At 36.7% G+C, this 14310-nt stretch overlaps 1 protein-coding gene across 1 annotated transcript in view; it reads right to left on the reverse strand.

Moving 5' to 3' along the window:
* Window positions 1-202: 202 nt before the first annotated feature.
* TSPAN8 (tetraspanin 8) overlaps window positions 203-14310 on the reverse strand; it is a 32087-nt gene continuing 17979 nt past the window's right edge. The window contains exons 3-8 of the mRNA XM_043565034.1: window positions 14006-14143; window positions 12477-12551; window positions 12272-12379; window positions 7814-7948; window positions 4952-5035; window positions 203-499 (exon numbers count right to left, since the gene is read on the reverse strand). Of these exons, the coding sequence (XP_043420969.1) occupies window positions 446-499; window positions 4952-5035; window positions 7814-7948; window positions 12272-12379; window positions 12477-12551; window positions 14006-14143 (594 nt within the window). The 3' untranslated portion in view covers window positions 203-445. The remainder of the gene's footprint in view (window positions 500-4951; window positions 5036-7813; window positions 7949-12271; window positions 12380-12476; window positions 12552-14005; window positions 14144-14310) is intronic.

The raw sequence follows: 14310 nt of genomic DNA on the forward strand, positions 1-14310 counted from the left end.
CAATTTGAGACTCAATTCCGTCTTATCACCAATGGTTGATACGGCACACAAAAGAGAGTGTTGCTTCTGAAAAGCCCACATTCACTGCTTTAACTAACTATGGCCTTGTCTGTCACTTAGCAATGAAGATTATTCCACTGGGTGGCTCCAGAAGAAGGTTTTAAGCACAGTACCACCTGAACACAATGATCAGACATGAAAATACACCAGCACAAACAGTGTTACTTTTATTTTAAGTAAAAATCACATTCATATCATTTTCCTTGGGTCGCTCAAATCTTAAATATGTTCAGTATGTCTGGAATATATCAGTGATCTAGCTAAATGAGACGTTTTAATAAGACAGCTGCTCCTAACATGTACAGCACTCATATATTTAAAGTTACAAAACCAAAGCAAAATTTTAAAGGGGGTTGATGGGTGATACCTCGACACATCCACAGATTCATTTGTTCCCAATCTGGCAGTACAGGACCATAGAAAATACCAGACCAAGTATCTAGAAAATAGAATAACAAGATTAACATGGAACTTAAAATGATGGCAACATTATAAATAGAAAGAACATTACATGTGAAAAGATCCTGACTACTGGCAGTTCTAATCTTATTTTATCTAAGTTATCTCTCTTCTTGGGAAATTGGAGCCTCCAGTGGGACAAAAGAGCATTGAGAAAGCTTTCTGAGTATTGTTGTGTTTCAATCAGGGTTTTTAGATGGCCGATCTGCTTCTAACTGGCCCAATTTGATGGTGCAGAACTGGCTACCACCAGAGCACCCTACCTTTCTGGAAAACACACACTGGATCTACACTGTGGGGCATCTACACTGGAGCTCTGGAGAAGTCAAGCCTCTGGGGGCTAAATACACCTACTGCTTCCATGAAAGGGTTATATGATCATCTGGTTTAGATCATCTGCAGAAAATCAAGGAGTCTAGAATTTCTCTTGCCATATTTTTAGGCATCGCCAAGAGGAATGAAGAAAGTAACTTTTTTTTTTCTTAAAAAGCTTCTAAATCTGTGGGGAATAGCTTAATTCAGGAATTTCCTTTGAAGTGAAAAAGTACAGCTGAAAATCTGGGGCATAATTTCCATCTCATTAAATGGCTCTCCCAAGGAATGAGGGACCCCAAAACTTGCCCTAATTGGCCCTGCAGTTAGTGCTTTGCATGCTGTGGCTTTGATGTAGAAATGATGGAAAGATCGAAAGTTTCCTCCCCACCAGAAGCAGGAGGATCATGAGGTGCCATTTATGCTTAGTCATCTCCAATGTTCCTACTGTACTGAGGCATCCTGCTTACTAAATCTTTCCTGGAAACGAATCTCAGATGAGAACTGATGGCCAATACCTTCTTAAAAACAAAGCAGTAGACACCAATTCTCTGCAAAAAAAAAAAATATATGATTTTCTTCCAGAATGTTCCAAAAGTCATTCTTTTAGAATGACCTGGAAAAGCACTGAAATTCAGTCTTTCTGCCTTTGTCCCAAGCTTGAAGTCTGGGAGACAAGTACCAGGACAGAGTAAAGAAAGTGGTCAAAATACTGGGATAACACAAATCTCTATTGTCATTCACTGTCACATCCTTGAAATGGAAGCCCACCATTCATCGGCAGACAAGACACTTAATGTCACACTTTCTTGCTTTGGAAAAGATAATTTATCGTTGCTGATAAAAATGGAAATAATTAAAAGGGATTCGTCATATGGTAATGCATGCTGAGACTCAGGATAAACTTGCTAAGTAGTGTGCGTGAATTCCCACATTGTGAAGCAGTCTAAAAAAATGTTACACAGTTTTCCTTTCCCTCTTTTAACTGCTCTGTTCCTGGGACCTCCTGCCAAGCTAACTTGTATCCTACAAAGTGGTGACTATCATTATCAACCGCTTCTTCTTTTTTTTTTTTTTTTTCTAATTAAAATGAGAGTGAAAGCACTGTTTATGTTTTATGCTTGTAATTTGCTGTAGTCAAATAAGGAGAGACATGATAACCTGGTCATTTAATTCTGAACAAGGAGAATTCTGATGCCTATAGATAAAATTTTCTTACAAAATAAAGCATCCTGCATAGACCCCTAGCATCTTATCTGAGGAAAATTCCTCAGGTATGTGGTCTTAACAGAGCCTTGAAAATAACCATCGGCCGCAGTCTGCTACAGGCTGTGACTAAACAGATTAACACCAAAAGTCTAAATGCCAGCGGGTAGTTTTTTCATGTGAGATTTTTCTATGGAAAGAGTTTGAATGTAATTTCTGCAAGAAGATATTTGTTTCTTTTTCCTTCTTAAAAAGAGGTATTACGTGGGGGCCTGTGCAAGTCCCAACCTGTCTGTGGTTTGGGCTTGCTATCTCCCTCATAAAGCAAAGTAAGAGGGTTTGTCTTCTGGGAAGACAAAGTCGTATTCTCCTCTGAAGAAGCTTGCCATGTAGTTGGCTTTGGCATCTTCTGGGAATTGGGAGGCAGGGACTGAGGCCTCATGAGTCTGGGTTTTCAGCTCAGGTAGAGAGAGAATACAGTGCTTGTAACCTCCAGGACTCATTGCTGTTAACCCAGTCTGGACTTCATGCTAGTCACACAAGTGGATTCCTTAACAATAAAATAGTAATAATACAGTTTTTTAAAAAAGCTATTAGAGTGATTTTTCTATGTATTTTTGTGTTTTCTTGAATTTGAATTTGGGAAACAGAATGGAGATAGGCCTGTTAGGCAAGTAGTATTAACACCTGTAAGACAGACTAATGTACATTTTTTGGATACAGTTTTATAGACTAGATATTTTCAAAGCTCCTTTTTGAATAAAGAGAGAGGGAATATAAAAATGAATTTTTTTTTCTCTTGAAATGCTAGAGGGAGGGCAGATTTTAGATTGAGGGAATGAACAACAAAAAATGTCAAGCAGTTCTTTGAACTAACTATTTGCCATATCTACATATAGTCTAAAAATCACGCTTAATTTAACTGGCATTAACTCATAAAATGGTTATAATTTATGATATTACTATATAAATTCCATACCTATAAGTTACTCCATGGAAATTTTTTGTTAAGGTCTTTCCCCATACGTGTCTTTAGAACAACCAGTAAAATATCTAAATATGCAACAAATACATGGAATATACCAATTTCATAAAATGTTATTCCTCTTGTAATGCTATCCCTCTTGTAATCTCATTTTCCATTAGATGTATTTAGATTCTTGGCAATGTCTTTGGCTAAGATATGAGAGACATCAATCTTCCCAGCTGATTATGTCCTTATTTTCTCTGGCTTTGCTTTTGAGAAGATTCTTAAAAGCATCAGTGGGTTGTAGCCAGTCATAGTCAATTGTCTGAATTCAAGTCTAACATGGATTTGACACTTAATAATATTGACACTTACATTGAAAAGCCTGTAATTGAAAGCTTTACATTTAAAGCCTGATCTTTCAAACATTCATTTGAAGTCTAGTCACCAACATGTATTTGTGTGTGTTTTATGCTTATAAATGTATGAGTGCATATGTGTGTGATTCCTAACTCACCTCTACAACCAATAAGGAAAACAGAGAAACAAAGGACATTTTACAAAAGGCAGAATCAAGAAAAATAGACCTAGTATATGGCACCATTTGACTTCCACCATATATCAGACAAAAAGAAAGACAGCCATATCTACCAACAGAGAATGTGTCATATTTAGACCTATTCATTTGGACTACGAGGAAGCAATACTCAACAGCCCAACTTACTGCTTATAGTACCTACCCTTTCCCTAATGGTTGGTGGGAAACTCTACCACTAACCAAAAGACCACTTAGAACACTAAATTGCTTCATTCCCAGCTAAAATTCCTCTCTGTTGGAGGAGTGGTTGGGTGGCTCAGTCAGTTAAGCTTCCAACTTTGGCTCAGGTCATGATCTCACGGCTCCTGGGTTCAAGCCCAGCATCAGGCTCTGTGCTGACAGCTCAGGTCATGATCTCGAGGTGCGTGGGTTCAAGCCCCGTGTCGGGCTCTGTGCTGACAGCTCAGAGTCTGGACCGTGTTTCTGATTCTGTGTCTCCCTCTCTCTCTGACCCTCCCCCACTCATTCTCTCTCTTTCCTTCTCTCTTTCTCTCTCAAAAGTAAATAAACATGAAAAAAAAAATCAAAATTCCTCTCTGTTGGTAAATTGGCACAAGTAAGAGGTAGAAAGTTACCAGAAATCCCAAGGAGGACATTGTACTACGTTCCATGACAGTGAAGCATAAGTCACTCCTCTGACCTAACCAGCCCTCAGAGGCAGTAACCAGGAAAACACATCACATATTAGAATTCTTGCCAATGTCCTGATAGGGAATCAAGAGTGAATTGACTCATTTGATATCTAAATTAATATCCATTTTATATCTAAATTAATCCAAAATCTGGAATTATTCAAAAAATGCTTCTCTGAAATAGTTTTATTTCATCTTTTTAGCAAAGAATTTTAGGCCATATAGAAAGCATCCTTGGATTCTTTAAAAAGTCATGCCAAGAAAGTCCATCAAGATAAAAATCCTACACAGGATTTTTTTTCAACATCAGTAATCACATTGTTGAGAGTAAATATATAAACCTTAAATTTCCTTTAAAACTTCTTCAAGTGAGTTCATAGTCCTTAAGGCAACTGTCTCTAGTTTTTAAAAATTGTTAGATTTCTCTTGTTAGTCCTTATCTAGGACTAAGAACTGGGTGGAAATTAATTCAATTTTTGTTTCCCCGTAGAGAGATCATTCATAAATAACGGTCTCAGCCCTGCTCGATTGATAAGATTATAATCCTCTCCCCAGACCAAAGACTGCTAGAAAAAGATGCTAGACCTTGGGCGTTGCTACCCAATGTTTTTCTCAAGAACCTGGTCTACATTTGGCTCACTAAAAATATTTGTTGGAAGAATTAATGAATAAACAAGGGAATGAATGAAGAATCAACATTGCAAGATAATACTATACCTCAATTACTGCCAGTCCAAACGCAATTCCAATTACTATGAGAATATGTTTTGCAACTACGTCTTTTATCAAAGAAATGCATGGCTGTTAAAAAACAAAACATAAGAAGTTACCTTGAATCAAAACTTGGACCTTACTTTAAGATATTTGCTCATTGGGTTGACTTTTTACATTACTACTGAGGAACACACTCAACCAAGAGGAATTGGATTATATCACTCTGCCCCTCCACACTCCTCAAAAGATTGTTAACTGTGGTTTGTTCATACATTAGAAAGCACCAAGAAGTAAACTTTTGCTTCAACGGTCTCGTTGCTAAATCTAGGGATCTTTAGGCATAAATAATAATTTTATCCTAACTTCCAATTTTTCATTTTAGAGTTATTATCACTTTGACTGTGTATTTTTTAGGCTTGTAATCTGTAGCAAAGAGTTCCCTAGTTGGGGTTTCAGCTAACAAATTTTCATTTTTAGAACACGGTTTTTTAAAAAATCCCTTAATAATATATATCAGGGTTATTTTCACCTTAAAAAGGAAAAAAAAATATTATGTCCACTATTTTGTCCTTACTTTAGATAAAAAAGAGAATTTAGAAAGCTGCTTATCTGCCACATTTATTGAATTTATTCAAGCTAGCATGCAATTTCAAGCTTATAACATTTCAGACCAAACCTAAAAATTCCAACAATTTTAAATTATATGGCTAATTTTCAAAATGGAAAAATACTACATAATGTAATAGTGGTATTATCCATATTGCCAGAAAATATATCACTATCCCTATGATAGTTATATATGCACAAAGGGCTAACAAAACATTGCTCTGGTTAATAAAATAAGAGTTCTCCGTACAAATGAGTAAAACATTCTTTTCCCTCTCATTCTTGAATGTAATTGGTTTCTCCATTCACATCTGATCCAAAGTGGTAAACATTAAGGTAAATTATTATGTCTTTTAGGGTTAACTATGAGATTAATGACCTTATCTACTGAGTCACATTTATTATATTTGAGGAGCTTTCTCCCTCTTTCCCTTCCAGATAACCAGGTTATCTTGGCAAAAGGGAGAGGACAAAAAAAAAAAAAAGAAAGAAATGTGAATTATGGCCATTCCAGATTTCTTATTTTTCCAGACTTCTTGCAAACTACAGAAGTTTGCAAGTACAGATGGAAGTATTTTATGAATTTATGACCCTCCTTTTGGGAAACTAGTGCAGCTATCAGCCTATCTTCAGCTGAATTATGTGTGAATTTGAAGGGAATGTCAATTACTTTTTAGGATAATGCTAGAGCTTTGCAAAATCTATCCTGAGGAAAAACATCTTTGAGTTGAATCTTAAACAGATAACAACTGCAACTGAATTTACTAAGTTCCTCATTATCCGAAGTAGAAACTGCACTCATTTACACCATATTTATTTCCCCTCTTCCTTGCAGATACTAAATTAGGAGTATAAAAAGTAAAAATAAAACTGTTTAGTGATACCACTTGGCCAATTAAAAAAAACATGGTAGCTCTGTAGTCTGGTAGATAACTTCTCCACATGAATTATCTTAAATATTGGTAATAGCAATTTTCCTTTAGAAAAGAGTCTCCTTATTTTGATTGGATTAGTAAAAAGGGATGTGATAGCAGGAGAGAAATTTCCCCTGAGATGCTTTCTATTTCCTAATATGTAACTAACCTTAGTAGCCATTACTAAGCCAATGGCAAAATCAAACTAATCTTCAGGTATTACAGAAATTAATTCATTGGATTATAATAGCTTTAACATATCCCTCTGCCAACTAGATTATGATCTCACAGAGGGTCCAGAAGTATGTGCGATTTTAGCAAGGGTCTGTCTGAGACATAGTGGGCACTGAAGAATAACAGCAAATACATTAAACATTAATATTAATTATCATTTTTGTATGCATTCCTCCCAGGCAGAAGGAACAATTTATGTAAAGCCCTCTGGTAAGAGACAGATATCATATCCTCTAGGATACCTTGAACCCTGAAGACTGAGTTAGACAGAGTTCCATAATACCTCATGCCTGCCCCTATCTAAGAATTACCAATAATTCATTTGATTGAAGTTGCCTAATTATCTCTCTCTTTTCACTATTTGAACATCAGTTCCATGAGTGCAGACATTGTGCCTGTCAAGAATGGATTTCCAGTGGCCAATAAAAGGTCTGGAGAATCGGAGGGAGTCAATATTAATTGACGAATTAAGCAATGATAAGAAATATGACATCCATATATTGATGTTTACAAGTGACACAAATGTGACATTTACAGCACATAAAAGATAAACCCAGCTTTTTCAATATACTTTCAATGTCTGAGGCAACTTCTCAACGGGAGCAAAAATTAGGCAGATTTTTTGATAACATTTAGTATCCAGAGCCCAACCCCGAAAGGGCAGGTCTACGCAATTACTTGAGAAAAGGAACATTTCATAAGAAAAAGAGGTCTTTATTTGATAACTAAAGTAAAAATATAGATTTCCAGGATTTACGTTAAAATAGGAAAAAAAAAAAGAGAAGAATAATGATTAAGGTCACCAAAGAAAGGACACGATAAACTTTCATCAGTTAGCTTGTACTTTCATTCTCCTTGCAGTGGGATGTTTCTTTGATCTATTAAAGTTGACTTCAAATAATATCAGACTCAGAAAAAAATGAACTAATTTCACTTTTTTTATATCTGCTTTTATCTTTAAATAGGATTTATTTTTTATTTGGGAAATTCCTGGGACTTTTATATCATGATTCCTATTGTAATTGCTGCAATTTAATTTTTCTATAGAGACTTTCATTGTGAAAAAAAATTAATGGAACCACTTACTGTATCAAATTTGATTTGTCCTCACCTGTTTGTAAACATATTTGCCATCATACAATGTACAAGAAGAATCTGATGGACTTGGACATGCACATGACTTGGAATTCTGTTGAAAATTATTTCCCCAGTCAGCAGGTCCATTGACCAAACCACAGCATTTAAACTGTTGGATGAAAAATAGATATAAAAAGCTATCGTTAAAGAAGATAAAAATGTTGCCAATACACTGAATCATATTCCTCTAAAACTATTATTAAGATGTTTCTTATACTAAAATATCATCTAAATCACCTCACCAACTTCTCTGAATGTAGAAGCAAAAATACAGGAATCTTCCATTTTGACTTTAATATTAATGAACGAAAAATAGGGTTGCAGATGCATAAGTCTCAGGAAGTTGGAGAAAAGATGAAAAACCCACCTAGTTTTAAATGACAAAAGAGAGGGGCAGAATCAAATCTATGTATCCTAGATTTTGGGAAAGAAGCTTCCAAAGAGTTCATGAGAGAGTCAAGGTCTCTTTAAAGAACTTTTACCCAAAAGAGATGAGAGGTTTTTAAAAAATTATATTTCCATCTTTGATCTTTGATCATTTTTGGAGGAGAGGAGGAAAAGAGTGAGAGGCTTCACAAAGGAAAAAGTGGCTTAGCAGGCTTCCCATAAGTCTGAATTTAACATGGACATCTGCAAAATGGGGGAGGGGTGCAAATGAAGGATGAAACTCTTAGGATAATGTCAAGGAAGTTTAAGGCTCGGAATATACTGAAACACTTAGAGAATTTGTGGTCGTGTTTTGGGAAGAAAAACAAGGAAACCAAAAGCCCAATGACTCAGGGTATATGGCACATCATATTATTAGATGAAAGAGAAAAATAACTGTCCCTCATCTTGTCCTATTTGCTCTTCATGAAGAGCATGTCCTTTTCATGTTCTATTCTTCATGTCCTATTCAACTCTTCATGAAGAAAGGTAGAAAAAAAAATTGCTGAAGAAAACAGAACCAAGAGTACATTGTTTTCTAGGCTCAGATGCATTGTAATGCCAGGATATTGAGAAAACCTTCACTTCCTCACTGGGTGACCCACATTACTTAACCTCTCCGTGCTACAGTTTTTTCATCTGTAAAAATGCAGATAATAGTAGTTGTTCCCAATAGTATGTAAGTTTTAGATTTGTTGTAAAGATAAAAATGGGAAAATTGCTGTGAAGATTTGAAGTGCTTAACCCAGTGCCTGACTTGTAGGAAGTACTCAGTATATGTTAGGTATTATTGTTGTTGTTTCTATTTTGCAGTGGTTGTTGTTTCCATGATGCTCTCACATGAACATGATCTGTTCAACACTGATATCAATAATTTAGACAAATATTTGGAAAGTACCTTTTCAACTCTGTAGTTGATGTACAGCTGAGAGTGATGGTTAACACATTGAAGACTGGAATCAAGTTCCAAAGTTAGTTCAAACAATGGACTCAAACCAACAAGTTCAACAGAGGCAGGTATAAAGCCTTGGACTTTGGCTCAAAGACTTAATTGCACAAATATATGACTCATCAGCCATCCATAATGCAAAAAGCTAAAGATTTCAGCTGGTCCCAAGGTCAATCCATATTAGCAAAGAGGGCAACGTTGAAATAGCCTCCTTTCTTGTCTTCCTATCATGTCCACGATAGACATGATTAATTGCGTGTGCTTTCTGATTAAATAATCTAGAATAATATTAATTTATATAGAGACCTAGATCAAAAAAGAGAAAGTCCCATTGTATGCACTCACAAATCAGTCCATATTTTGAATACAATATACCTCAGGATTCCTCAGGGAAGCCTAGAAACAGAAGACAGGGTAGGAGGTAGAAAGGCTAAACTTGGTATGATATCTGGTCACCAGATCAGTTGTGAGCCAAGTTGAAGAAAAAGTTGGTCAAAACTTGTTGAAAGTGTTATAAAAGCTGAATGAACAAGGCACTGTGCATGGAATAATACAACAACCTCTAGACAAATAGTCATCACCAAGAATCCGAGAGGGGCACATTCCATTAGTATGTTAGCAGAGAGTTCATGTGAGAATTCTCTGAAATTCAAAGAGAAAACCACTTAGTGTCTACAATTTTTGTCCATGTGTGGTGGGGCCCCAGGTCATCCAGCCAGAGTTTGGTGTAGGACTCTTTATCCTAATCCTATCCGTTACTGAAAGGGAAAAACCCTGGTGGAAGAAAGAAAGAAGAAAGAAAGAAAGAAAGAAAGAAAGAAAGAAAGAAAGAAAGAAAGAAAGAAAGAAAGAAAGAAAGAAGAAAGGAAGGAAGGAAGAAAGAGAAAAAGAAAGAAAGAAAGAAAGAAAGAAAGAAAGAAAGAAAGAAAGAGACTCAAAATGGACATTAAGAAAGAACTATAGTACTGTGAAACAAGAAGCTTCAGGCATAGGATTAGTGTACAAGAACAGAAGTAATTCAGAAGCATGCTACAACACACAGAACATTTAGAATCCCACGGTTGGCACTGAGATCTTGGATATCAGAAACAATGTGCAGCAAAGATGATTCAGGACCCAATCCAGAGATCCAGTGGATACCTACAGTACATTTTGTCTTAGGACAACAACCTGGGAGGATCAAGGATGCTCAGTCCCACCCAGGGAAAGAATTGGGTTGCTTAAATCATTCCTGCTTTAAACCTGGATTGGTCTGGGCTCTAGAGTAGGATGCTAGAGGGGAGGGGATCAAGAAATGCAGCTATGGGGAAGCCGGGAAAAGCACAACACAGAGGAAGTGAAGCAGGGACTGACTCCTATCACGTTTCAGCTCTTGGAAATGATGCTTTCAGCAAAATTTTTACAAGCTGGAGTCTATTCAAACAGGAACTGGGGAATGCTCTGGAATAAAAAGTCATCTGATAAATAGTTCAAGAAACCAAGGATGTTTCAACTTGAAAAGCAAAGCTTTTTACAAGTCATACAACAGCCATTGTCAAAGAAGTAGCAATGTGCTAAAGCATCAGTAGATTTTCTTTTCCCTCTAAAACTCCAGAAGGAAGAACTAGATGATGTAAATCCTAGGGAAGCAGATTTTGTTTCAAATTAAGAAAAAACATGCTAATCATCAGACATGGACATAAATGGGATGGGATTGCAAAAATCGGGGCACTTTCAATTCTTCAATTTTTTAAAAAAATTTTTTTAACATTTATTCATTTTTGAGAGTGAGAGAGACAGAGCATGAGCAGGGGAGGGGCAGAGAGAGGGGGAGACACAGAATCAGAAGCAGGCTCCAGGCTCCGAGCTGTCAGCACAGAGCCTGACGTGGGGCTCGAACTCACAGACTGTGAGATCATGACTGGACGCTCAACTGACTGAGCCACCCAGGCACCCCAACAATTCTTCAATATTTAATGAGAGACTGGATGAACATAAATATAAAATACTCCAATCAATGGATCATGTTAAATGAATCATGTCAAGTCATGTCAGGTCAAATGCCCTAAATGTCCAGCTCTCCTCTAAGATTCTGAGAATTTCTATATGTGAAATGAAACTTCCATGTAGCTAATATGATTTGAACTCCGAACAAAGAAGGTGTGATTAGGAGTTTCACAAAGCAATTTTTTAGACACACCTTAAAGCATGTGTCATATTTGAAAAGAAAGAGAAAAGGAGTAAGTAATTTCTAAGATAAGGTAGGGAATGATACCAAGTCAGGAAGGCAGAATTATGTAAGGGAGCCTGAGTAGACAAACCTGACTGGACTAGGGTGGTTTTGTGTTATTTTGTTTGATGGGGTAGTGCCTACTAACGTTAAAATATTAAGTAAGAGCCAGAGAATGTAACACCTTCAACATCTGCCCAAGTTTTGACTATACCCTAATGACAGAGAAGCAGTTTCAATAACTAAATAAGGGAGGGGTTGATATGCCAGTTTAAAAAATTAACTAGTCAGACAGCTGAGTTCAAATTCCAATCCCATTACTTGTTAGCTGTCAGACCTCTCTAAGCCCTAACCTACTTATCTGTAAAATAGGGATAATAAAGATAATATTATCCATCTCAAAGAGTTGTCTTAAGAATGAAATGAGCTACCAAAGGTAAAGTCTAGTAACACTAAATAGCAATAAATGATAGGTACAATTATTTTTATGACAGAGGGGCAGATATGAAGGCAGAGAGAGAGAGAGAGAGAGAGAGAGACTCTCAAAATGCTCCAAACACACTACCCTACTAAATGGTAAATACGAAAACAACTATTGATTTGGCTCAACTGAGGCTTAATTGATCATAAAGATTTCTTAATCTCTGTCCTTCTAAACTGCTTCAAAACCTCATAAGCTGGAAACAGAGTTAGAAATATTCTTGGATTTTTACTATTGCAGAGTGACAGAATAATCAGTCGAAATCTGCAAAGTGGAGACATGTTTTAATGTTAAATAATATCTTTAAAAATTAGGTAAATACGAAACCTATGGCAAACTACCCAGATGACCTACAAATTCAAATTACCTCTTCTTGAAATTCAGCCAGGGCTTTCTGGAATGCTTTGGCATCATTATCTGCTGCTTCCAAAAGCTTTACATTTTCATAGAGAGTCTCATTCAGAATGCGCTCGGACTGAAAATTGAAAAGCATTGTTAAATTATTCATGCCAGAAAGTACTATTTTGATTTTTCAGGCTTTTCCAAAATCATCATACGTCATGTGTACGCACCTCAGATTTGAAAGTAGCTCCTAAGATGCCTGCTGCTACTTGCAGAAGCAGGATCAAAAGCAAGCCTATGAAAAACTGGAAAAAGAAAGAAATGGAACACATATTATCTCCAGGGCATTCAGTGACATCTTGGGACATTTGAGCATGGTGCTTCTTTCTCCAGTCGGGATCATATTACTGTTGGAATAATAACCGTGTTCTTCATTTATTCTACCCTTTGCCTCAAAAAGCCAATTTGGGGGCCATTAGTGGTCAGAAACATTTGCTTCAGACACCAATCAAGCAGTGTTTAAAACAAAAATGTATGGATAGGATTGTAGACATCAGTGTGATGTTGAGTGGAGGGAAGTTTGAAAACTTAGATACAGTTACTTGTGTATTATCTTTCTCCTCTTTCTTCATCAAACACAAACTCACACAAACTTTAAAGCAAATTTCAGAAGTGACTTCAAAACAAGTTTTCTACCGCTACCAAAATCACCCAGAGTCTTGTTATAAATGTAGACTCCTGAAACCTGTCTCAGGTCTACTGAATCATAACTTTAAAGAATGCGGTCCACAGATTAGGTTTTCTCTTTTTAAAACCAGCTCCTTGAGTAATTAAATTCCCCCAAACTGCAAATGAGACCTATTGATCAAAAAGTAACCACTAGGGATACTATTAAAGTCCTGCTAAAGCTCTGTCTCTACCTTCTCTCTTAATAAACAAACAGTTAACAAATATCTTTTCAGGGACACACACAATACTTATTTTATTGGAGGAACAAGCTTAAATGAGTTCTGTAAACTCTAATGTTAGATTTTATTTAACAAATACATCTTGGTCTTTATCTAATATTTTTCTACATCCATTTATCATTCTATTGTACATGTGAAAAGTAAATGTCTGTGGGTTATCCCAACCCAATCCATCCTCCTTGAAGCTTTCTAAGTAGCAAATTTGATTACTTCAGTCCCTTATAATTTTGTTACTGTGGGATATGATTTGGTGCTGTCCATATTCAGACCCATCTCCCGTCATTTACTGAAAGCAGCCTCTGCCTGCCACGCTCCAGCCATACCCAAGGCCTTGTAATTCTCTAAATGTGCCAGCATTGTCCTGCCAGGCTCTCTCCCTGGAAAGCCCATCACACCCTCACCCACACAGCCACCTTATTCCCCTCTGCTCCTAGTTTGAAAATTCTCTCCTCTCCTCTTGCCCTCCTCTTCTTGGACCATGCACACTTGTAGCTAATAATTTGCATGTCAGTCTTCCCTAATGTCTTAATGTCTATGTCTTTTAGCACAGTATCTGGCACACAGCACGTACTCAGTAAGAGTGAATGAATGAATGAATGAATGGATGAATAAATGAAATTTCTCAGGGTACCTCTAATCTAAGCTAAAAATAGTACTCTCCATAATCAAACTCTTTAAACAAAAGTTAAAGTTTCATCAATCTTGGCAAGTTCTTTTGACAGACAACGGGGATGGGAGATAATCCTCCCAAGTGTGAAGACTGAGTATTTTGATTTGTCTAGAGAACTCACCAAAAGAAGCATGCAGCGGCTTTCTTTCACGGCACCACAGCATCCCAGGAAACCCAGAATCATGATGACAGAACCCACAGCAATCAAGATATTCACTGAAACATAGGGGTTAGTGCTAGAATCCCCAGGGCTGAGAATCTGAAAATAAGAAAGGAAATTAATGACAGAAAATCCTTTTCTTTGGTGTTTGTTTTTCAACAAATAGCCATTGAGTACTTAGTATGTGCCTGACCCTATTCTAGAACCTTGAGATACTTCAGTGATCTAAACAAGCAAAAATCCTTGCCCTTGAGGAGCTTACAATC

This window comes from Prionailurus bengalensis, chromosome B4, assembly GCF_016509475.1.
Source record: "Prionailurus bengalensis isolate Pbe53 chromosome B4, Fcat_Pben_1.1_paternal_pri, whole genome shotgun sequence".
Lineage (NCBI taxonomy): Eukaryota > Metazoa > Chordata > Mammalia > Carnivora > Felidae > Prionailurus > Prionailurus bengalensis.